The sequence below is a fragment of the Theropithecus gelada genome, chromosome 12, assembly GCF_003255815.1.
Source record: "Theropithecus gelada isolate Dixy chromosome 12, Tgel_1.0, whole genome shotgun sequence".
Lineage (NCBI taxonomy): Eukaryota > Metazoa > Chordata > Mammalia > Primates > Cercopithecidae > Theropithecus > Theropithecus gelada.
In genome coordinates, this window is record NC_037680.1 from 112900200 (window position 1) to 112925254 (window position 25055).

The following is a 25055-nucleotide window of genomic DNA, read 5'->3' on the forward strand; positions in this document are numbered from 1 at the left end:
AAAAAAAAAAAAAAAAAAAAAAAAAAAAAAAAAAAAAACAAAAAACAAAAAAAAAAAACATTCTGTGCTTCTACAAAGAAAGCTTTTGCATAAAATGTAGATTCGAAGGGGCCTCTGAGTTCTGGTCAGTGTGCAGGAGAAAGTCGCAGCAGGAGGGAAATCCAGGAGAAAATGCAGGGCGTGCTCAAGGGCCTTTGGAAATGGAGCTCGATGCTGTACACTGAACTGATCTATACTGATCCTGGCTGGGCACCATACCCTCCACTAGAGTAGCAAGGGCAGGAAGAGGAACGGGATGGGTCCGTCTGAACAGGGTCACTCCAACCGGGAAGTGCACCCAGTCAGGGGCAACAGCACCAGGTGGTGTTGACAACAACACGTGCTTGCAAGTTGGAGAAAAGAGATCCCTGTGCGCGGAGTCTCACAGTAGCAGGTAAGAGAGGAGGGACAGAGTACGAGCTGTACAAAGGACAGAGTACAAAGCCTCTTTCTTTCACTGACAGTTCAGTGCTTCTCACTGGGATCACCCGGCGAGCTTTGGAAAATACGACCTCCAGGTCCCAGTCCTGGAGATTCTGGTGTGACTGGGGTGTCGTCCGGCGTCCGCAGTTTTTAAAGCTCCCCGGATGATGCTGAAGAGCAGCCACAGTCAGGAAGCCCCACCCAGAAGCAGAGATGTCTATTATGCGCTGGCTTAGGCACAGGTGCCCAAAGACCCTGCCCTGGTTTCTCTGCACTCTCTCAATACCACCTTGAGGGCTAATCTCATCCACTCTGGTAGCTTCAGTTGGTGTCTACGTGCTGACCACACCCAAATGCACATCCAGAGCTCCAGGCCGGAGGTTCCATTCCCACATGGAATGGGAAGCCTCAGGAGGCCGCCTTCCCTCCCTCCATCCTGCCTCCTGCCGGTTCCCTGTGTGACTCTGCTCCTACCCAAGCCAGAGGCCTGGGTATCCACCCTTGTCTCATTCCCCACGCCTAACAACCCCACAGTCTATTCATGGCACTTCCTAATCCCTTTCAACTCCAAGTCTTCCATTCTCTCAGCTCCTTGGTGCAAGCCCCCGATTTCCTTCCAACATGGCCTGGGCACTGCTGCCAAGGGACGGAGCTGAAGAGCGAGGAGGAGGCAAGTTCCAAGGGGCCATTGTTCCCTTACAGCTATTTTGAGTTTAAGTCAGAAGCTTCCCTACTTTCAGCCCAAAAGTAAATAAGAACATGAGACGTTGTATGTAAAAAGGTTTACACTTCTTAGAGAAAAGATAATTTGTAATAACAAAGACAAGACCTCATTTTTTTCAGTACCTCTTAAGAATCTTAGTTTTAGAATTGAAATCAATGGAGAAATCATCTTCACATCAACAACTGTCTCTTCAGATTGGATGAAGAAAATGTGGTACATATGCACCATGGAATACTATACAGCCATAAAAAAAGAACAAGACCATGTCTTTTGCAAGAACATGGATAGAGCTGGAGGCCATTATCCTTAGCAAGCTAATGCAGGAACAGAAAACCAAATACCACTTATTTTCACTTATAAGTGGGAGCTAAACAGTGCGAACACATGGACACAAAGAAGGGAACAACAGGCCCTGGGGCCTCCTTGAGGGTGAAGGTTTGGAGGAGGAAAAGGAGTGGAAAAAATCATTACTGGGTACTGGGCTTAATGCCTGGGTGATGAAATAATCTATACAACAAACCCCTGTGACACAAGTTTACCTGTGTAACAAACCTGCACACATACCCCTGAAATAAAAGTTAAAAACACAAACAAAAACAACCATCTCTCGTCTTAGCTGACTGCACTCGTGGCTGCTGTGGATTACTTCGCACGATGTCCACGTGCAAGCAATGGGTTTTCCATAGTTCCTATTGGGACCTCTATTTTCTCAACCCAGATGGGAATTGCAGATGTGAATACCAAGAATTTCAGCGTTAACTTTTCTCTTTCTGCTCTTAACAAACGAAGCTGCGCAGCCTTGAAACAGGAATCGTACTAACTTGGAATGATTTTGAGACTCACAATCTGGTTTCCAGCATCTGATTCTAAATCAGTTGTTTTGAAAACGGTGGCACCATTGACTGTGACGTCAGTGATTGTTCCTTTAAGTTGGAGCTCCTTCAGAACTAATGGGGGAATTCCATGCTTCCTGTATTTTTAACACACACCTGTGAAGGAATTCCTTTCCCTAGTTCACCAGCTTTGGGGACACACAGGTTGTACGGGGCACTCTGGAGTGATGTGGTTTGGAAGGGCTCAGTTATTACCGAACAAAACAGAAAACACTTTCCAAGAGTGTTCTCGGATGAAGATAACAATACAACTAACGTTTGTTTGCCAAGTGCTCTGGCGTCCAGGACACCATTTCCATCCTCGCTGGATACATGCTCCATGTGTGCCAACCACACCCCGCGGCTCTGCCCTTTCACAGATGAGGCTGCTGAGGCAGAGCCAGGTGAGGGGTGAGTCACGTGCTGGCTCAGCAACTGGTAAGTGCTGGAGGTGGGAGTGGGATCTGGGTCTGCCCAGCACCCACAAGGCCTTGCATGGCCACCACATTGCCAGGGGAGACGGGATGCCTATTCTAAAGTGTTTCTCTACCCTTGACCTGTATCATCCGCTACCATCTTTCATCCTAGCAGGAAGAATCCTAAAGCCATCACTGTCTTGCCTTCCAGAGCTCGGATCTCTGGCTTTCCTGACCTTCCCCTGGGGCAGCTGAGGGGGGCTGCTGGTCGCGGGACCCCTGGTGACCATGTTCAGGTCTGACCACAGAGAAGACAGGCATGGAAACTGAGGCAGTGTCAAGTGGAAGCTGCTTTGTCCAGGAGGGATGAAAGGGACAGAGGTTGCTTCTCTTGGAGAAGAGAAGACTGGAGGCAGGTAAGTTTGCTGTTTTCAAATGCGTGAAAGACTGCCATGGGGAAGAAAGGTTTTGCTAAGTTTGGCCCTGAATGTAGAATGAAGGCTGTTCTTTCATTTCTTCCTTTATAAGACGTTTACAGAAGAGCTTTGATGTGCCAGGCACTGTGCTAGGTGCCAAGGTCACAAAGAGTAATAATGCAGGGTCCCTGACCTCCAGGAGCCCACCTGTGGTAGGAGAGAGCAGACCTGAGGTTGACGGTGTTCCAAGGAAATCAGGATGTCAGTGAGGGCCACCAACGACAGAAAGGGGGAGAAGTGGGCAGGTGGGGGGAACTAGGAATGGAGACCACAGATAGCGGTTAAAGCAGACAGGCCTTCCAAGGTCTCCAGAAGATCAGATGGTCTGAAGTGGGGGGAAGCGCCCTGCTCGGGCCAGGAGCCAGGGCACAGGGTGAGGTGTCCTCACTTGGGGCACACGGGGAGTGCCTGGCACTTCTGGAAGGGGTCAGAAAAGTGCGTGGCCACGCTACAGAGGTTGCTTGTATCCTAGAGGCTGTGGAAGGCATGGAAAAGACTTAAATCAAGAACTTTGATCCTTTTTATGTTACAGAAAAATCCCTCTGGGGAGTGTGTAGAGGAGGACGTGGTGGGAGCTGTGCCGGCCTCGGGGAGCAGGCAGGTGTGGGCGGTGGCACAGTGAGGACAAGGCCCAGGCAGGGAGGTGCTGCGGGGCTGCTGCAGGGAGAAGATGAGAACCTGCAGCGGGGGATAGGCAGGGCGGGATGGGGAGGGCAGGACTGGCCAGACTCGGTAACAGTGGGTTGTGGGTTGCGGGAGGGGGCTTGATGCTAGATGTGCAGAGGATGGTAATGAGGTCAGTGTCGGCTGCCATGAGCCCCCGCAGAGCGGGGCAGGCAGGGAGAGCTGCTGGGGCCAGAGAGGAGGAGAGAGGCAAGGGCCGGAAAGGCCTCCAAGGCCACAGCAAACCACCAGCAGTGGACGCCTCGAGTGGATGGAAGGAATTCCCGAGTAAAGGGGGACAGTGGATGAGGCCAGGAGAGGGTGGCAGAGAGCCCAGGGCCACACAGGGAAGACGATGATAGAGGAGGAGGTCTGGGCTGCCAACGGGCAGCAGCTGTGGAGAGAAGGGACGGGTCTGGAGGGATAGCCAGCCTCGAAACCAGGGGGCCAACAAGCGGGGGGTGGGGGGGGCGGCCAACGGTGGCCTGTGCTGGCCAGAGAGTTTGGTAATGAGGAGGTCACTGGTGGCCTTGGCAGGGAGTGGAGGGAACAGAGCCAGGTGACAGGGAGAGCTCCTGCAGAAAGATGGGCAGACAGTAAGCCTGGGGAGGATGTGGCACTGGGGTAGTCAGTGCCCAGGAAATGTTTGGGGATAGCATGGGCTAGGGACAGAAGGCAGGAGGATGGGCTGGGAGGAGAAGGGCTCATCTTCCTTGCACCACAGACACCAGAGGGCAGGGTGGCTGCTGCTGCAGAAAGTGTGCAGGCCACACAAGAAATGTTGGCAGGCACCTCTGCTGGGAATAAGATCTGCTCTTACACTTTGCGGAAAAGCAGTGTTCTTTAGTAAAAATCTCAGAATATACAGAACGGCAGAAACAACACCTTTTCTCCCTCCACCTAGAATCAACCGTCGAACATTTCCTGTCCTTACAGATCCTTTACGAAAATGGGATCTTGTTCAACACATACTGCTTTATGGGCTGCTTTGTTCATGTCATATGAAAGTTATTTCTCCATTATCAATTTTAACAGGAAGCACCAGGATTAGGGTTCTAATTAATCCCCTGTTTTTGAATGTATAGATGGTTTCCATCTTTTACTACTCCAAATAGTATTTATTTAGGGCACCTGGCTGAGAATTTCCTTAGAATGACTGCCAGGAGAGGCTTCCAGGTGGAGGCGCCCGGACGTTCTGTGCGTGTCGTTTTTGCGCGTGCTGTCGCAGTGCCCTCCTGGGGTTCCATCTGTTTACACTGTCCCCAGGAATAAATGAGGGCTCTGGCTTTCCACACTCTTCTCCTCAACAAGGATTAATAATAAAAAACTCTCTGCCAATTTGCTAATGAAAAATGGTATCCTTTGCTTTTCTAATTTTCATTTAGCTATGAAAAGGCTTCATTGAAATTACCCACAGATAGTTTGAGGTCATGGACAATTACATTAATTAATTCATAATTGAACTTTCCAGAGTTCTGTTGGATAGTTCCCTTCGCCTGCCAGTAGAGGGCTCTTCGCTCCTATCAAATATCACTAGAGGGTTTTTGTTTTGTGTCAATTATGAAATAAAGACAAATCGCCACCGTGTGCTTTTTCAAATGCTAGCAAGTTCTAGCAAAGAACTAAAGACCTCTCCATCCACATGCATTTTATGGGACTGATCTTTTGTATTTTCCAAAGAAACACTGTCAAACCTTCACCATCAGAATTAGATTCTCAGGGGATAATGGCTCAACAATTAAAACCTGTTTGTGTTTCGGCACGCATGACTTATGAAGATGCTCTGCCCAGATGACCCCTGGACATTTTGGAGGTTCTCTCTGAAAGAATCCTATTTTGCTTGCCAAGGAGAACTGCAGGAATAAAACAGCTACTTGTTTTTTTCAGCTGCTGTGTCTCAGCTGAAACTCATTCACTCATTCATTCATCCCACACGTATTTACGGTGCATCTGAGAGCTCTGTGGTAGGAGGCAGGGGTGTCTGGGAGTTGGGAGACATGGTCCCTGCCTGTAGAGGGTGCAGCTGCCTGTGTCTGAATGGGTGACGCTGAGTGAGGTGCTGCGGGGTTAGGGAGGGTACGGGGGAGTGAGGCCTATTTGCAGGGGGAGAGGGTTCACTTTCCCATACTGTGGTCACTTGGATTCTGTTTAAATAGTTCATATGACACTTTGGCCTGCATTTCCACTATTGAAAAATTATATTTTAAGTTTCTATTTCCTTGTAATACCTTTTATGTACTTGCAGAGGTTACTTCAAGTCCTCACTGCAATTAGCTGGACATAAACCATAAATGATCATCAAAAGAAGGGCAGAGGTATACTACAAAGAGAAGCCTGGCTGGGCTGACCCTGGGTGGGATGGGAGGTAAACTGAGGCAGAGCAAAGCACCAGAGAGGAGCTGGGATGCAGCGGCTCACAGGAAAGACTGGGCAGAGTAACTAGGACAGGACATGCATGTATGTGTGTGTATATGTGGTCAATGTGTGTGTCAGTGTATGTGAGAGTGTGTATGAGTGTGTGTACATGTGCGTGTGCATGTTAGTGCATATGAGCATGTGTCAGTGTGCACATGTGTGCGTGTATGTTAGTGTGCGTGTGTTAGTGTGCATGTGTGTTAGTGTGCGTGCGTGTGCGTGTATGTTAGTGTGCACCTGTGTGAGTGTTAGTGTGCGTGTGTGTGTTAGTGTNTGCGTGTATGTTAGTGTGCACCTGTGTGAGTGTTAGTGTGCGTGTGTGTGTTAGTGTGCATGTGTGTGTTAGTGTGCGTGTGTAAGTGTGTTTGTGTGTGTCGGGGGCAGGCTGGTGCTAGTAACAGGAACATGTCGATGCAATTACTGCTTCTCCAGACTGTGTTCAAGGGGAAGGTGTTGGATGGTGGGGGGGCGTCAGGCTTACAAACCACCTGAACTTAACTCTTGAAGCCCCGTCTCCTCCCCAGCCCTCTGCCCACCACACCGGGCCAATGAATTCTCGCCAGGTGGCACGGACTCTGGCCAGCTTGGAGAAGCCTGTGTGCAAAGCCATTCTCAACTTCCCAAGGCACCTCCATCGCCCCCACCCCAAGTGTTTCCGGGTTGCCTAAACATTTTGAATGCTTGTGGCATCAAGCCCTGGTCCGGCATCGTCCCCGCTACAGAACACCTGCGGATGCCACGCTGTGGTTTTGGTGATTGACAGCCTGCAGACTGTGTCTCCACACCGGACTGACACAGCGCCCGGGGCCTCCACAGCCTGACGCTCCCCTCGTGGGGTGCTCCCTGTCGTCACTGGACAGGTGGAGTGGGATGTGTATCCCGGGTCCTGGAGAAGCCTGGCCCTCGTTTCCTTCCTCCTGGGAGTCCCCTTCCCATGGCAGCCTCTGACACCGCTGGACCCGGCTACATGGCCCACCGTGGCCTAGGGCCTTTCTTTCATGTTCTTTTTTCTCCTTCTTTCTTTGCGGGTGCATGTGTCTGAATTCCGAGACGTTTCCTATGTGTGGGGGTCTAGGTCTCCCTCCCCACCCTGGGCCCATCCCCGGTGTCTGGTTTGACGTGGCCTCCCAGGACTGACGCCGATGTTCCAAGCAGTGGAAACAACGGCAGAGGCCTCACTGGCCGTACAGAGGCCTGCACCCCCACCGACAGCGGGTTTTGACGGACTCTGGGCGCTAGTGAGGTGTCGCTCTGGGTTCCTTACTGTAGCACATGGTGGGTGTGGCCCACGGTGGGGCGTGGAGAGTGGGGAGGCCCTGCCTATGTGGGAACAGGTTATGTGGGAGCTGTCTGCACCTTCTCCTCCCTTTCGCCAGGAACTGAAAGCTGCTCTGAAAAATAAAGTCTATGTAAAGAACAAAAGGTTCTGAAGCCTATGTGCATGCCCCTCCTCAGCCTGCAGCTGCCTCCGCACACAGTGGAAGAGGAGTCTGGCCTCTTCATGGATGACCCGCTCAAGACTCAGGGCACTGGCTTCCCACCATGACCACACCTGAGGCTGCACCGGAGTCGCTAAATCCTGCGTCCCTTTCCCCCTGTCCTTGCTCCTCTCTTTCCTCTCCCCCTCCTTTTTGATCAGCCCTGTTTTGGTGGCCAGGTGTAGGCCTTGCATTATCCTTACTGATATCCACCTTGTAAAATGAGACTAACATATTTATTACACTAATTGTACATCTGTGTGTGTGTGTTTTTTAAATACAATCATCCACAAATAGCAGCAATGTCTTTGTCTGGGTTATTAATCAGGAAGAGAAGTCTTCTATGAGGAACATTCCTTCTACGAGCTACAGAAACTGGCCAGGCGCCCCTGCGGACACCTAGACTCGCCGTCCACACCACCACACACCACATCTGGGCGAGAGCCCTTGGTGTGCTGCCATAGGCTGCTGGCTGTGAGCCCACCGAGGAGCCGGGTGGTGGTACTGAGCTGGGTGGGTGGTACAGGGGCACAAGGGCATTGAGGGTCCCTTTTGTCCAGATGCTGCAGACCCCTGTGAGCCACGTGTTCTACAGCGGACACTGCCTCGGCCCCATTCTCCCAGGTCCTCACTCTAACTCAGCCCTCAGGCGCCAGGTCGCCAAGCAGAGGGCAGGAAAGCAGAACATACGAACCTCCGGGGGCAGAGAGGACCCTTGCCCAGGACCAAGGGGGCTGCTGAAGCGTCCTCTGGTCCAGCCTCCTACCCTGCGCCCTGCCCTGGCCTCCCCTTGCCTCTCTAATGAGAGGTCTGGAGGGTGGGGGGCAGTCTCACTGGCAAGGGGGATGCAGGAAGAAGCAGAATGGCCTTCAGTTGCTTCACCGTCTCACACTGGGATACTCCCAGCAGACTCGCTGGCCCAGGAAGAGCCTTATCCCTGTGTTTTGTGGAAGGCACAGCCTCCCACAGGGAGGGGCACGTGGAGCCGAGGCTTCCCCAGAGGCCAGCTGGGGGGCCATGCGATGGTCTTGGGGCCCAACCTGGACTGAAATCCAGAGGTCAGTCCTCTGGTTCTTTTGCATTTTTGTTGAAATTCAGCACTCTGAGTGTCAGTTTTCTCATCTGTAAAATGGGGATGTTAATTCCTACCTCATGAGAGCTTTGATGCAATTAAAAGAGAAAGTATGTGTAAAACGCCTTAGCGTGTGCCTGACTCCAGGGCAGACGTCAGAAAAAGCCATTCCCGCTCCTCTGTGCCCTGATTTACTGTTATACAGACTCAAGGAGACTGGTACCTGGGGTGGGTGATGGGCAACAGCCCTGCCTTATAAATTCTTTTACCTGTGAAATGCTTATTGCATGTTCATCATCTGTCAAATATTTATTAATTGGTTAGACAAATATTCCTTATATTTCCAAGATAAGTATATTCTTTTCTATGTATAGCTTTAGTAGTATAGGGAATCTGAAATAATAGTCATTTACTTGTAAACGCATTTCTTAAAAAGGAAATGCTTCCCCTCACCCCGCACTCATTATTCTATTAGTTACTGTGTGTAAAATAAAGAAATCCTCCAAATGCAATGATCACAAAATGGATTTGAATTTACGGTTGTGCAACAAATCAGAGACTCATTTTCCCTGCGTGCTTCCACAGTGCTGTGAGTGAGGCGAATACGACCTGCCTGAAGTGAGAAATGATGCGTATTTCCCAGTAGTTTCCTGATTTAGCCTCTCGAGATTAACTTGGTAACAGGACTTCTCTCTAGGAAGACTCCATGAGGAATCAGGCCCTTCTGTTATTTCACCTTCTCCCGCAAATGCCACGAACCATATTTTGCTGCCCTCGAGCCACGGCCTGTGTTCTGCGGCTCACACGGCACAATCAGGCACTCCAGCTTCCTGCCGCCAACGTACCAGCGCAAGCGTCCTGTCCCACTTGCCTGTGGTTAATGAAAAGCAAATACTTCTTTGCAATGCAGATAGCTGCTCTGTCAGTCACACTGGGACACGGTGGCCTCACTGCACACAATTTTTAATTGAATGGCTCCCACTCCTGAGACCTCTGGGTCTTTCATTAATCAGTTATATACACAAGAAAGGTGAAGCTTAATGAGGTGTGTGTCAGGCACTCTGACATGAAGTGGCCCAGGTGGGTGAATGTGGTGCTCCACATTTTAATAATTTGACACCTAGCATTTTGCGGTCCACACAATGTCAGTCTGTGATCATTCTAACAGATGCAAAGATCACTTATCTGGCATCAAGACAATCTCTCAGCAGCAGGAACAAAGACTTTCCTAGAGTGAGAACAGAAAGATCACATCCTTGCTCTGTCCTAGATTCACACCAGGAGCTACTAAACTGTGTGGTGGGTCGGAAAACGGATACTTAACTCAGCCCCACTTGGCCGTATAATGCAGTTTTGAAACTTGGAGGCTCTGGAGCCAGGCTGTGTGAGATCCTATCATTGCACTGCAACCAAGAAAATTACTCAAATGACTTGTGCCTCAGTTTTCTTATCAGAAAAATGGGTATAATGATAATGCCTACCTCATAGAGTTGTTGTAAGGACTGAATGACTTAATACATAGTGATGTATGGAACAGTCTGGGATATGTGGATGCTCACAAAACACTAATATTTTTGTATTTATGTGCTTCTGTCTGTTACTTGACAATGTCAAATGTCAACAAAATTTGATGTTTAGAATGAACAAATTTAGGTGTTCTTTTGGGCAAGAGGATGGGTTCATTTTACCTTTCCTCTGAAGAACTTAGTGCTTACTGGTAGTTAAGCACATGGAGGCCACAAGTCAGGTTGCCTGGCTTCAAATTCCAGCTCACCTTCAAATCATTGGCTAATTTTAGATGTGTGCTTGCGTGGGGGAAGATTCTAAGAAGCTCTGTGAAAAGCAATAGATGAAAAACTAAAAGAACGGAGCACATTCCTCAGCTACTGCCAAGTCAGAGGAGCTTGGTAAACAGGCTTTCCATTGAAACCTTGGAGTAAAGACCATATTCCAGGACGAAGAGATTTGTTTTGGACCACAGACAAAGTCAAAATAGACCCATATTAACAAAATGGAAAACGAAGCCTCTGCAAGTTCAAGCTGATCAGCCAGTAATTTAACTGCCCGCTAGAACAGAGCCCCGCTTGCTTCAGAGGCTCCACAACGTACCATCCACAATGTCTAATATACAGCAAGAATTATCAATCAGATGAAAAACCAGAGAAATGTGACACATGGGCAAGGGAAAAGCAGTCAAATAGAAACAGGCCCCGTTATGACCCCGATTTTGAAATGAGCACATAAGGGCTCTAAGGCAATTAAGTTCAAAGACTTGAAGGAAAAAGATGGTTGTATGAAATGGGCGGATAGAAAACTGTGCAGAGAAATGAAAACGAGTAATAAGCAAATGTAAGTGCTAGAAATGAAAAGCGAAAGATAAGAAGATCAGAAATAAAAAATAAGCCACAAGATGGGCTGAATAGTAGATTAGAGATGGTAGAAGAAAGGGTAAGTAAATTTGAATACAGATTAATATCCAGTGTGGGAACTAGAAAGAACAGAACCTCAGTGACTTGTGGAGCAATATCAAGCAGTCAAATATGTATATAATTAGAGCCTCAGAAAGACAGGAGACAGAGAATGCAGTAAATACAAACTGGAGAAAATAATGGCCCAAAGTTTCTAAATTTGATTTAAAACACATGTTTACAGATTCAATGAACACAGTGAGCTACAAGCAGTATAAATACAACAACAACAACAAAAAAAACAAAAACCAAACACGAATGCCTAGACACATCATAGTCAAACTGATGAAAATCAAAACAAAGAGAAAATCTTATAACTATTCAGAGAATAATGACACAGGAGATTGCACAGGAGATAGAATTATTTATCTACACATTACACACAGGAGATAAATAATTCAAAAATTTGCTAACTTTTCATAAGAAACAAAGAAGGCCAGAAGACAATGGAATAATGTCTTAAAAGTGCTGAAAAAAAGGTCAACCCAGAATTCTATATCCAGCAAAAATATCCTTCAAAAATGGAGGCAATGTAAAAATATTTTAAGATAAATAAAATAGAGGCCACGAAAATTTGTTGCCAGCAGACCTACACTAAAATAAATGCTAAAGGAAGTTCTTTAGCTGAAAGGGAAATGATACCAGTTGAAAACTTAACTTGACAGAAACAAACAGAGTACTAAAAATGGCAAATACATGGAGATGTATAAAATACTGTATTTCTTCTCTCTTAATTTTTTAAAAATACAAATGACTGAAATGCAAAATAGCATTCTATTGTGGTATATATAACATTTATAGATGTAAAATGTATAATAAGAAAATGAAGGACAGAGATAACAAGTGGATTATGTTGTCACAAGATTCTCATATTTTATGTAAAATACCATATTAATTCTACATAGACTGTGATAAGTTAAGAATGACTACAGTAATCCGTAGGCCACCACTGAAAAACATAATTAAAAAAGACCAAAGAGAAGGCAGGAAAAGAGAAGTTGAACGAAAGAGGAATGGAACACATGGAGAACAAATAGGAAAATGGTAGACCTAACTCAATCATTTAAGTAATTGCATTTAAAATAAACAGAGCAAATGCTCCAGTGAAATGACATATGTTGTCGGATTGAATAAGAAAGCAAACCCAACTGTGTGCTATCCATAAGAAATGCACTTTAACTATAAAGACATAGACATATTGGAAATAAAACAGCATAAAAATATACCATATACCCTCAGCATAAGAAAGCTGATGTGGCTCCATTAGTATCAGACCAGGTAGATTTCAAGACATGGAGTATTTCCAGGACAAAAACGGTCATTTCATAATGATAAAATAATCAACCAGGAAGGAAGACATAACAGTCCTAAACATGGATGTATCTCATAACAGTGCTTCAACATATGTGAAGCCACTGACAGTACTACAGGGAGAAATATAGAAATGCATATAGTTGGAGAGCTCCTCCAAATTCTCAGAAATTTTGAAATACTAAAAAATATGAAATTAACCTAAACAATGAAATGAACCAATGAAACCAATAACTAAATGAAAGGTATAGTTGATCCTTAAACAACACTCATTTGAACTGTGCATGTATACGTAGATTTTCTTCTACCTCTGCCACCCTTAAGACAGCAAGGCCAACTCCTCCTCTTCGTCCTCCTTCTCCTCAGCCTCCTCAATGTGAACAAGACATAGATGAAGACCTTTATGATGATCCACTTCCACTTAATGAAGAGTAAATAGATTTTTTCTTCTCTATGGTATTCTTAATAACATTTTCTTTGCTGCAGTTGATTATAAGAATACAGTGTATAATACATACACCATACAAAGTATGTGGTATTCAACTGTTTCTGTTATCGGGAAGGCTTCCAGTCAACAGTAGGCTATTGGTAATTAGATTTTTAGGGAGTCAAAAGCTCTATGTGGATTTTCAACTGCACAGGGGATTAGTGCCCCAAACCCTGTGTTGTTCAAGCATCAACTATAGGTAAATGACTTGAATATAAATTTCAAAAAAAAGTTGTACAATGATCATATGTGCATGAAAATGGTGGTTACACATTGTATACTCCACAGATTCCTCTCTGAACTCCTTCCTTACAAGCACGAGAGAAAAGGAGAGTGGCATGTCCTGAGTCGCTGCAGTGGGAGGGACCATGTGGCTAAGGGAAGAAATCCTACTACTGTCGCTCCCTTGTTTCTTAGTGTATTAGCATGACACTAAGGAGGAGATGTTCCTGTCCATTTATCATTCCTGTAAACTGCCTCGTTGCGGAGCATCTCTCACGCTTTACAGCCCCTCAGAAAGCAGACACAGAGCCAACACCTGGCCTCCAATATGGGACAGTGTTTGCCACCAAGTAGGTTTTGATACAGTAAACGCTGGCATGGCAGTTAACTGAAACGAATAGTATAAGGCTAACCTGGAGGTTCTCAAGCAAGTAGAAATTAAATTTTGTAAAGCCTTTGTATTAAATAAAAAATATTCTGTATCAAAGTTCTTTTAAACACATTCATTTTGTGATGATAAAATGGAGACCCAGGGAAGCTAGCAGCTTAGCTAAGATCACAGAGCTGCTCAGATCCTGTGATATCACCGCGTCTTTACATTACTCTGGTTGGCTTAGGTGCCTGCAGGCTTCTCCATCACACCTGTGTGAGGAGTGCACAGAAGCACAGAAGGTGCCATACCTTGGTAACTCATGTCATGTAAGGAAGAATCCAAATAATGCAAATATCTCTACCTGATGCCAATTATTAAAGTGAGGTGGGCCAAACAAAGCAATTGTGGGTTTAATTTTCAATGAGACATGAAAGCATTTCCAGAAGGGTTCCTGTGGCAGAGGGAGGGTGATCAGGATGGCACAGTAGGGTGCTTACGGAAAGAAAGAAGTTGTTTCTAATTGTCTGTGTTTGGCCATATGCAATAATGAAGTAATTTGCAGGGGTAGACAATGAGGAAATGTAAGAGAGTCATGCTTGTCTGCCAACAGAAATTGTCTGCAGGGTTTAGAAATGTAATTTGAAAGGGAGGAGAGTTGGAAACCAAGAAATGTAATCAATACCTTGAAGACTGCATGCAGCATCATTTGGAGGCCATTTTTGCCAGGGTATTTCCCAGCAATGTTAGAGGAGGACAAGTTGAAGAGGTTGGCTCCTGTTTCGGTGCAGATGGCATGGACCAGCATTTTCTTCCCTACCCCAGACGGCCCGGCTAACAGCAGCGATTTCACCAAGGGAGCTTTCTCATGCACTGCTGCAGAACCTAAAAAAGGCAGAGGCAAAGGTGCTAATGTTCTGCCAAGAAAATCAGTGGTTCTTCAACTAGGATAATTCAAGGTCAAAACTGCATCATGTGACCCCACTTTCTGCAACAGTGATAAAGGTGTCGAAAGCATTTCAAACCAGAGACACGCCTCCATCCCAGCTGGCTCCGTGACACTTTTAATTTGTATGTCAGGGCTCGTGGTGGAGCCATAGGGTCTCTGTGGGTCCTTAATACCCTTCTTCTCCCCTTCTCCACATCAGTATTTCCCCTAAAATCATAATTTTTAAAGAGCATTCCTGCAATAGCTTACCTTTGGCTGTTTTTTTTTTTCTTTTCTTTTTTTTTTTTTGAGTGCTTTCTCTGCTTGTCAGCAGCAGCATTAAATTCTTTGCAAGCTTGGGAAGAGGAATGTGGAGACACAGATGATAAGGTTGACTAAGTGTTTATTTCCTTGCAACCCTCTTGCCTACCATTTAGTGAGTCTTGTGAGATAAAGGGAAGACGGAGATCCAGGCAGCAGTAGCCTGAACTTCTTTCTCCTGCCCTGGTTTCTAGCTGTCAGGAGCGGCAGAGTTAACCTGACACTTGGTAATAAAGTGACTTGGATGATTAGAGTCATTCGGAGGTTCATGCCCTGTGTTCTCCACCACTGTCAATTTCCTTAGTGCCCAGAAGGGGCCTCGGGTCTGGGTCTTCTCCACTGCAGAGAACACAAGCAGAGCAGGTACTGGGCACAAAGCAACTGAAAAGTGAATGGGATTAAATTCTGGAAAGTGCTGCGATCAAATCATTTATTATCATGTTAGTTTGCGTTCTGTCACTTAATGGGCTCTTTTTGATAATCTGTAAATGCCAATAAAATGATTATGCTTTTCTTTTTTCTTGTATATTGAAAAGATACAGAAACTTTAAGTGATGATTAGACATGTCATTCTTATGGTTACCTACCATTCTCCACATCAACTCAGAAAATGGTTTTGAGCAAATTCTCTTCAAAATGTAATTCAATGAGTGTGCTTTTTTTGTGGTTAGTAGGGGCTGCAGCAATCTAACGGGATAAAGGAGAGGCTGTTTTCCACAACAGGAGAGAGATGCCATTCATGTGCCCTGCATTGGACACCTGGGTATCAAAGGCTGCTCTGTGCTGGCCCTGGTTGGGAGCTAGGGCGGGGCCCATGGGAGTGGGGGCTGTGGCGGGGAGTGACACAAATGTAGAAAAGACTCAGGATTTGCTGTGGACAGTTCAGGCCAGGGGCGGAGCTGAACCTGAGTTGCCATAATGAGAACGGGAGGCAAGCGGTGTGAAGGTCCAGGAGAGCCACAGGGAGCTCAGAGAAGAAACTGCTCCCCGTGGGGGACTCAGGTTGGACTTCCAGGAGGAGGGGGCACCTGGGCTGGCCTCTGAGGAACGGGCAGAATGGTAGCATGCAGTGAGGAGGTGTGTGGGCAGGCTTCACGTGGGGCCGGGAAGCCAGGCTGGCACAGGGAGGGGTGAGGAGCCAGCGGTCAGGGGCCCTGAAAGGTTGTGTGGGACGGCAGGTGCCAGGGTTGCTGGCTGAAGCCAGGGGGCCAGGAGAGGTTTCTGGGAGCGGGGGAGGGAGGAGAGAACAGTGCTGAGGACAGCGTCTTGGATTGGGAGGGGGTGGCAGGAGGCAGAGGAGCAGGGGCGGGTGAGTGGGCCTGGGAGTGTGTGTGGCAGTGACACAGGCAGTGGCCTTCCAGAGAAAGGAGGTGGTCACCAAGGTCACCCAGAGACGTGAAAAGGGTGGTCCCAGGGAGGCCTCTTCAACTGGGGCCTGGCTGACCTCAGGGAGAGCAAAGGTGGGCAGAGGGCCCAGGAGCTGGCAGGACACACATGTGCCAGTGTCCACAGCTCTTCCTGTCCCTCTTGTAGAGCTACCAAGAGACACAGTATGGTTCCAGTTTTCGCACTTGAGCCCTGTTCAACTTTCCGAGGATTAAGAGATAACAAGGAGGCCAGTGTTCTGTGTCCTCAACCCAGTTTAGCCCCTTCCTAGCCCTGTGACTCCAAGGAAGTGCCTCTGCATCTTGGAACTGCTTATGAATCAGTAAAAGCTGGACCACATCCACCTGGAGGCGTCTGGCAGGCGATGAAACAGCAGACATGGTTTCTGCTCTGGGAGCACGCCTCCTCCCTTCATTCTCCATGATCTCTGTGTGGCAGCGATACCTCCAGGAGGGTAGGTGGATGCTGACCAGATACTTCCTGGGCTTCCTCTTCCCTACCAAGGTGGTTTCAGAGTCTAAGACCCAGCCCTAGGCTGCAGCCGGTGTCTCCTGGCCAGGTATGTAAGCGGCCACGAGACGTTCTCAAGGTCCTCTGCTGAGTGGCCGGGTTTTTAGTCTGGGCAGTGGCCACCATTTAAAAAAAAAAAAAAATATATATATATATATACACACACACACACACACACACACACACATATATATTAATCGCAAATTCCATTTATAGTAGTAAATTCCATTTACTACTTCTGACATTAATTTAGAAGAGGAATTAACTATTTCTTGCCAATAGGCTTAAGTTCTGAAGTCAAAGTGGAACACTAAGGGTTTGAACTACCCCCATCTCATTGTAAAGCAAATTAAACACACAGAATGTGACTTCTATTTGAGAGTTGTTGTCAGAACTGAAACTCCTGGCTGCAGTTGCCGTCCCTGCCCCAGGTGATTCAGGTCATACACATATCAAAGCCATTAAAAAAAAAAAAAAGAAAAAAGCGAACGTGAGCCGCAGATATCTGTGTTACGGAGAGCCCATCTTTCCTGCATCACTTGCACACCACAGAGCTCTAGTGTGTCTGTCTGAAAAAAGTCACAATTGAACCTCATTTAGCAGTGAGAGTAGACTTCGGTGAAAACTGGCAGGGCCTTAAAGGTGATCCTTTAGATCCATGAAATACACTTGCACTGACTCCTGAAAGGCTGCCTCTGTTTAGGACCTAGTAGTAGGAGCCTGTGGGTAAAAGGCAAGTGGTAGCCCTAGCCCGTTCTCTAATTCAATTAATCGTAATTGCAGGTACTTGCTTTGCCTGTTATCTCCCCAGCTCACTGCCCGTATGTCCTCCAGCCCAGCACTGCTAAGCAGGCACACAGAGAGGGTGCAGAAGTGCTCCCCCTGGCAGTACTCTGTGTGCTCGTGGGCACACTGTCAAAATGAAACTGTGCCCGCTCAGAATTCTCTGAAGGAAAAGTTAAGCTGCAGTGCACTTTTGCTGACAAACAGGAACACACCGTCCAAACTAGCAAGTGGTGCAAGCTGCTTTGGAAAAGGCACATCCGCGCACGCCGAGTCTTTACCTAATGGCCAGATTCCGTACAACGTGATGAGCTGTCTGACATCCAGGAGGGAGGGCATGGGTTCTATGGATACCTGGCGAAGAGTAGTCCCCAGGTAGCTGTACTCACCTGGAGAGAAAAGAAACAGAGGAAAAAGAAATGGAAAACAGCGCTGGTCTGAGCTGCATAATTTTGGTCTGCAAAAACGATCAGAGAATACAAATTTAACATTTCAGAGCAAACAGAATCCTATTAGGAGAGTCATTATGAAGAACACCTCTTTTCTCAGACAAAGGTTTGAAGAAAAACTATCCAGGCAAGAAAGCCCTGCTCTACTAGCTAGAGTAAACTGGGAATTATGTTGACTATTATATTAACCTCCTAATACTTCCTAAAACAACATTTGAATATTGAGTTACGTGAAATGGGGCAAAGTGCTAAAAAGAAGGACACACAAAAAAGGCTGAAATAGAGGGGGCTTTGCTTTATTTACATTCCAAGAGATTATGTATAACATTTGTGCAAACTTTAAAAATAAGTTATTTAAGATCAAATTCTACAAAAAATGTAGAATTTGTATTGGAGCAGTGTAAATCTGAGTGTAAAATGCAGTCATTTGAAAGGAAGGGTATGAGTCTAATTTAGGATAAATAGAAACATCTCCTTTTGAGGGTAATATTCATTTACATTTTTATATTTTTAAGAGATTACCAAAGGAATAATCTAGAAATAAATCTTTACAGGTTTAATTAGAAGATATCAAAGGGCTTAATTGTAACTAGTCATAAATCTGAAGTGTTATTTTCTAACTAATTTAGATAAGGTCACCAAGAAAATTAGTTTGGCTGTCTCCATTTGTCATGAGGATGGACCTTTATAGGTTCATATGATTCTCTCTTGATTTGTATCTGAATCTGGAGTAAAAATATTCAATGAATGAATCATCGTGTCTGGATTTTTTTCCCTGATGCTTTCTTTCTATAGCAAGTCCTGGTCCTGCAGAGCTTCGGATGCTACACGTGTACGGCAAGTACAATATGCACATTGATGTGTGTAGGAAACACTGAAAATATCCCAAGCTTTTAAGCATTTTCAAATGCTAAGGAAATCAGAGTTAAAATTCAGACAGTGACTGCTGTTTTGTTGTGGGGTGGGGGGCAGCCTTTCAGAGCCTCCACATAAAAAAAGTCCTTGGCAAGGACAATGGGTATTGGTTGGGAGAATGAGCGATAATGAAAGCATCTATTACGGCTTCAGATACCACACTTTTTAATGAGCAGGTAATAAATAGAAGAGTGGTTAATTTAGCCTCCACTAGAATAGAAAGAGATCCTGTAACAACCGTTAAATCCAGCGCTCATTGCCAGTAAACACGACATTAAAGGTGACAGGAAAGTGACCCCAATTTTCCTGCTTATCTAAACCCGTATTAATCTCCAGACGCACCATATTTTCTAGAACCTAACAGATTTTGTTTAAACAAATTACATTCAGTTGAATTAGTGGGTGTTGGTTCTAACAGAGGCAAGGACACAAGTAGCCTGGGCTGCCTGCCAAGTTCTGAGACTCGCACTGAAAGCACGTTCCTGTGTCTGCAGTAGCCCCGCGTACAAGCCATGCCCCTTCCCATCCATGCATTCGGAGCTTGGAGAGTTCAGGATTCCCTGCACAGACATCAGATCTTCCACAGGGGAGGGAAGAAGAAAGTGGCAGATGAAAAGGCGTTTGGGATAGAGGGCATGACAATGCCAGGAAACCCAGAACAAGGGGCAGAAAACCAAACAGGGGCTGCATGACAGGTGGAATCGAATCCCCTTGCAATTCTATGTGGAAGTCCTAATCCCCAGCATCTCAGAACACGACCTTATTTGGAAATAGGGTTGTTGCAGATAGATTTCATTAAGATGAGGTCATTAGAGTGGACCCTAAATCCAACAGGACTGGTGTCCTTATAAAAAAGGAGGAATTCGGACACAGAGACAGACATGCACAGAGGCAGAGCACCACATGAAGAAAAAAGCAGAGAGGGAGGTGATGGTTTTACACCAAGAATCACCAAAGATTGCCGACCACACGCCAGCTGGGAGCAGCTGAATGTCGTGCAGGTGCAGCCTGGGGTGCTCCATCCAGCAACTCGCTTAATGTTTACAGCGATTTAGTGAGGCATTCGCTGTAATGACCTCATCCCATAGTAGTGGAAACTGAGGCACAGAAAGAGTAAGGAAAGGCCTGGCATCCTGGAGGGAGGCAGCCTCAGAAGGACGAGAGGAAGGAGAGATTCCTTGAGCCTGGGAGGAGAGACTGGTCAGTGGCCCCTGAGCAGCGGGCATCCAGCCCCTAGGCCCTGGAGGTCTAGGGGGTCTCCATGGGCACCAGCCCCCAGAATATCTCTGCAGCCTGGTGCTACCTGGGAACTGGGGCCTTGACGATATCTAGGGGTAGGGGTGGGGACTGGTAAGAAGGACAGTTTAAATCACCTTGTTAGTATAGGGGTTGTGAAGCTAAATTAAGGTGATTTAAAGAAAATAAGGAAATTGCTATTTCTCGATTGTGGCAGGTGCTTGCTGCTGGGCACAGGGCCAGTTTTGGAGCAGGGTGGCCATGCAAGGGTGCAGCAAGCAGTGGGTTGGGTGGTGGGGGTGGGCTGTGGGAGCTGAGGGCTGGGCCTGGAGGAAGGGGTCCTCCCGAGCTCTGCAATGCAGGCTTCGCATCCTCTGGGTCCGTTCCTCCCCTTCAGTCTCCTGTAGCTCTCATCTGCTGTGATTCTAATGACTGTTGGGAGTTCAGTGGTGTTGAGGAAAGAGTGGGATTACAAATCTCAAGACTATAAAAAGCAACTCTGTGTCCAGTGGCTGAGCATGGTGGATCTGTGTAGTGCATTCCTGGCCTGGTGGAGACATCCATTGGGGAAACCACGTTCTGTGTCTGGGGATCCCTGCTCCTGCCCTGCCTGGATGAAGGGCTAGGGAGGAACAGCCCACATCTACCCTCTCTCCTTCTCTAGAAGCAGGAAGAAATAAAGGGCTCTGAGCACTGAGGCTTTGTAGCACAGACCTCTGGAGCAACGGAATGGGCAACAGAGGAACCCTCTGGGCCATGCCTCTGCTGTCAAGGTGTTAAAAAGGAAACAAGATAATAAATTCGAAACCAGGGAACCCAAGGGTGAGTGAGGGTGCCTGGGTCCTCATCTTGTTAATTCTCTTCTTAGACAAGATGACGAGGCATGACTTAGCTGGGTGTTGAGAGCAATGTGCTTTCCAGAGGCAGGGGGCCATTCCCAAGCTCCCCAAGTTTATGAGATCAGGAAGAAGCTCCCAGCTGTGAAAGAGCCCAGTCCCCCTAAGGCAGAAAGTCTGCAATGCCATGTTGGCAGCGCACACCGCTGTTAGGCACCATACTCTCTCTTCTGAAGCCCTCACCTTCTATTGGTTTTATGGGTACATGGAGGATGCTCACTACCAATCCTCGTGCCAAGGTCTCTCGTGCCATTTTTGATTGTCAGTAGGTCATTCTTAGCAGATTCTTCAGGAAGGGCTCAGGGGGAAAATCGCTGAGTTCTTGTATGTTTATCAGTTTGTGTCCTATGTACTTGAAAATAAACCTGACTGGGTACAAAATCCTAGAATCCTGCTTCCTTTCCTGGAGCATCTTATATATGCTATTCCATTTACTTCTGGTGTAAAGCATGGCTGTGGAAAAGTCTGACGATAATCTAATGTTCTTTCCTTTCCAAGTCCTGTGATCTCTTTTACACAGATGCCCAAAGGCACTTTCAATAGACTGTCTTCTTGATCAATCTGAGTCAATATTCTCAGATAGACAGTGTGGTCTTTCATTATGTGGTTTTAATGTTTTTTAAACATTTAAACCCTTTTCCTGTTTGCCCTGAGAAGACTCACCAGAGATGCTTTTGGCTGCAGCACTTACCCCAAGAAAACTTTGCCACGAAGCATCTCGTTTTTATTATTATTTTCGCATAGCTCTAGTATACTGACTTCAGAAACAAAAGACATCATTCTATTTATAGCGTTCTGTTTTCAGTAGTGGTGTTTCCATTTAGAAAATATAGTAATTCTTGATTGCTGAAAATATCAAATGCTAAGAAACGTAGCATTCCTAGGCATGATCTTGGCATTGTTTTCCAATGGTTGTTGGCTGAAGATTCATTTGATGAATCTGATTTTCTCCGAAATAGACAATTCTGATGATTCAGATGATTCTGATATTAGTTCTGTTTAGAAATAACTCCAAGAACAGTTTCTACATTTTATTTTCACGTTGAAAATCAGTCAGATTTGCTTCAGCCTTAAACAGCATGTTCACATGAAGTTAAATGAGCATTACCAGCGAGCTGCGCTTTCTTTTTCTAAACAGGAAAAGGCCTAAAAGAAATTTTCATGAATTAAAATTGTATATATTTATAAAATTGCAATTTGAGACAAGGTCCTGCTCTTTCACCCAGGCTGGAGTGCAGTGGTGTGATCTTGACTCACTGCAACCTCGAATTCCTAGGCTCAAGCGCTCCTCCTGCCTCAGCCTGCTAAGTAGCTGGGACTACAGGTGCGTGCCACCATGCCCAGCTAGCTTTTATTTGTTATTTTTTTGTAGAAAAAGGGTCTTGCTATGTTGCTAGCATAGGCTGATCTAAAACACCTGGTCTCAAGAGATCCTCCTGCCTCAGCCTCCCAGAGTGCTGAGATTACAGGTGGGAGCCACTGTGGCCAGCCGAAATTCTTTGTATTTTTTCGATTCCTTTGCTTTGATTTTCTTCTTTAGGGACTCGTATTATCTGTGTATGTTGGATTTTCTTTGTCTGTCATCAATATTTGATATGCTCTTTTGAATTCTTTTAATATCCTTCATTTCTAATTTTGCTTTAAAAAATTTGTCTTTTTGCCTTTTATTTCTAAAGCATTATTTATTATTTTTATTTGCTCTTGTATTCATTATAATTTGTTTTTTTTTCTATAACATTTTTCCCTTTATTTATATTTATTGAGATTTCTCACCTCATTTCTGGGTTTTACTTATTCTATTTTATGCTGTTCTCACACGTCTTCTATAATTTTTTAATGTATATTAACTTTTTTTTTTTTTTTGAGATGGAGTCCTGCTCTGACCCCTAGGCTGGAGTGCATTGGCACAACCTTGGCTCACTGCAACCTCCCTGGCTTCAAGCGGTTCTCTTGCCTCAACCTCCCAAGTAGCTGGGATTACAGATGTGTGCCATCACACCTGGCTAATTTTTGTAATTTTTGTAGAGACGGTGTTCCTCCATGTTGGCCAGGCTGGTCTGGAACTCCTGACCTTAAATGATCCGCCCACCTCAGTCTACCAAAGTGCTGGGATCATAGGCATGAACCACCGCACCCAGTCTCTGAATGTATATTGTTTTGCAATAGTAGGTTTCAGTATAGACCTGCTTTGTGGAGATGTCGTTTTGGGATGTTAATGTTTTCTTATTCTTTTTTTCTTACGATAATTTTGCATGGGCTTTGACCTTGAACTTTTCCATTGCTCAAATTTATATGAGCGAATAGTCCAACACTTTTAGAAGGAAGTGTGGCGCAGGATAGCTCTTCCAGTTTCACAGGGGCTCCCTCCTCTGTCATCTTTATAGATGCTAAAAATGTGGTGGTTTGCTTTCTGAGACGTTCTGGCTCTGGTCCCCTTCCCTGATTTCTTCTGGGTCTTCTCTATGTTTCATCTTTACTTTTCCCATCCTGTTCAATTTTGATTTCACTCCCAAGAGTTTCTTCGTAGTATGGGCCCTGTGGAGGAAGGCACTAGGGTGAGTCACTGTCCCAGCCCCTTCACACTTTCTTATTCGGGTCCTTTGCACTCATCTGCTATGGAGGTGGGCAAAACCCCTCCTAGTTTCAGCTTTGATTCTTACCTGGCCCACTGCACATTACCTGGCCCATTGCTCTCTGGTTATTTTGGGGTCTCCTATTCTCAGGTCCTTTGGTGTCTCTAAAGTTTGTCCTTTGGGGCTCAATGAGGAAAATTTGTCATTTAGTTGTGGTGCAAGTGTTGCCTGGGGGGTTTTGGTCTTGTTTTCTAGTTCCTCTATTTTATGATGTGAGGATTTAGGAAGATACACTGCCATCTTTCAGGCTAAGGACCTTAACTGGGAAAAAATGAAAATATGGACAAGGTCAAAGTGTGCCAGATTTTGGTGGATATTTGACTACTTTGGTTAGATTGAGTCATTTTCACTTAGTCTGTATGAATTTGTTCTTGAATTGCTATAAAGAAATACCCAAGACTGGGTAATTTATAATTAAAAGAGGTTTAATTCACTCATGGTTCCGCAGGGTATACAGGAAGCATGACGCTGGCATCTGCTCAGCTTCCGGGGAGGCCTCAGGAAACTTACAATCGTGACACAAGGCAAAGAGGGAGCAAGATGTTTCACATGGTGGGAACTACAGCAAGAGAGAGAAAAGGGGGAGGTGCTACACACTTTTATTTTTATTTTTTAAATTATTATTATTGTTTTTTGAGATGGTGTTTCGCTCTTGTTGCCCAGGCTGGAGTGCAATGGCGTGATCTCGGCTCACCACAACCTCCACCTCCCAGGTTCAAGCGATTCTCCTTCCTCAGCCTCCCGAGTAGCTGGGATTACAGATGAGTGCCACTACTCCCGGCTTTTTTTTTTTTTTTTTAGTAGAGATGAGGTTTCTCCATGTTGGTCAGGCTGGTCTCAAACTCCTGACCTCAGGTGATCCGCCCACCTCGGCCTCCCAAAGTGCTGGATTATAGGCGTAAGCCACTGTGTCCAGACTGCTACACACTTTTAAATGACCAGATCTGGTGAGAACTCACTACCGCGAAGAAAGTATCAAGGAGGATGGTACTAAACCGTTCATGAGAAACTGTCCCGATGATCCACTCACCTCCCACAAGGCCCTGTCTCCAACACTGGGGATTATAATTCTACATGAGGTTTGGTGGGCACACAGATCTAAACCATATCAGAGTCACTCTTAAATGGCTGACTCCATCCACTTTGACCTTAGGCATCTTAAAGATGCTTCCTGAAAATTGACAGATCATTGAAAAAGTTCAGAAGGGATAAGAAACTAATAGTTAGTTGAGAAGTCAGTCCACACATAGGTAATGGGAATCTACCATGTGCCAGGCATTGTACTAGGCACTAGGATCTTTTGTTCACAAATCCAAACCATAAATAAGAGAAGGTTCTGTTAAAAATAGCCATTTAAAAATATCAACAGAATTAACAAAACAGAATCAAGGCACAGGAGAAAATTCTCCAGCACCTGAAGAAGAAACACAGAAAGTAAAATAAATAGAAACCCAAAACATATCTCAATATATATTCTGGCAAAATTCTTATGCTATTAGGAAATGTGAGGGCTCCTTAAAGTCCTCAAGAAGAAACCAAGGCTGTCTCAAAAAGGGATTAAA

The 25055-nt window shown here is 45.8% G+C and overlaps 1 protein-coding gene across 3 annotated transcripts in view; it reads right to left on the reverse strand.

Moving 5' to 3' along the window:
• IQCA1 (IQ motif containing with AAA domain 1) overlaps positions 1-25055 on the reverse strand; it is a 164418-nt gene that overhangs the window by 25639 nt on the left and 113724 nt on the right. For all 3 annotated transcript variants that reach the window (XM_025404697.1, XM_025404696.1, XM_025404695.1), the window contains 2 exons: positions 17646-17753; positions 14122-14321 (listed from right to left, as the gene is read on the reverse strand). In XM_025404697.1, the coding sequence (XP_025260482.1) occupies positions 14122-14321; positions 17646-17753 (308 nt within the window). The remainder of the gene's footprint in view (positions 1-14121; positions 14322-17645; positions 17754-25055) is intronic.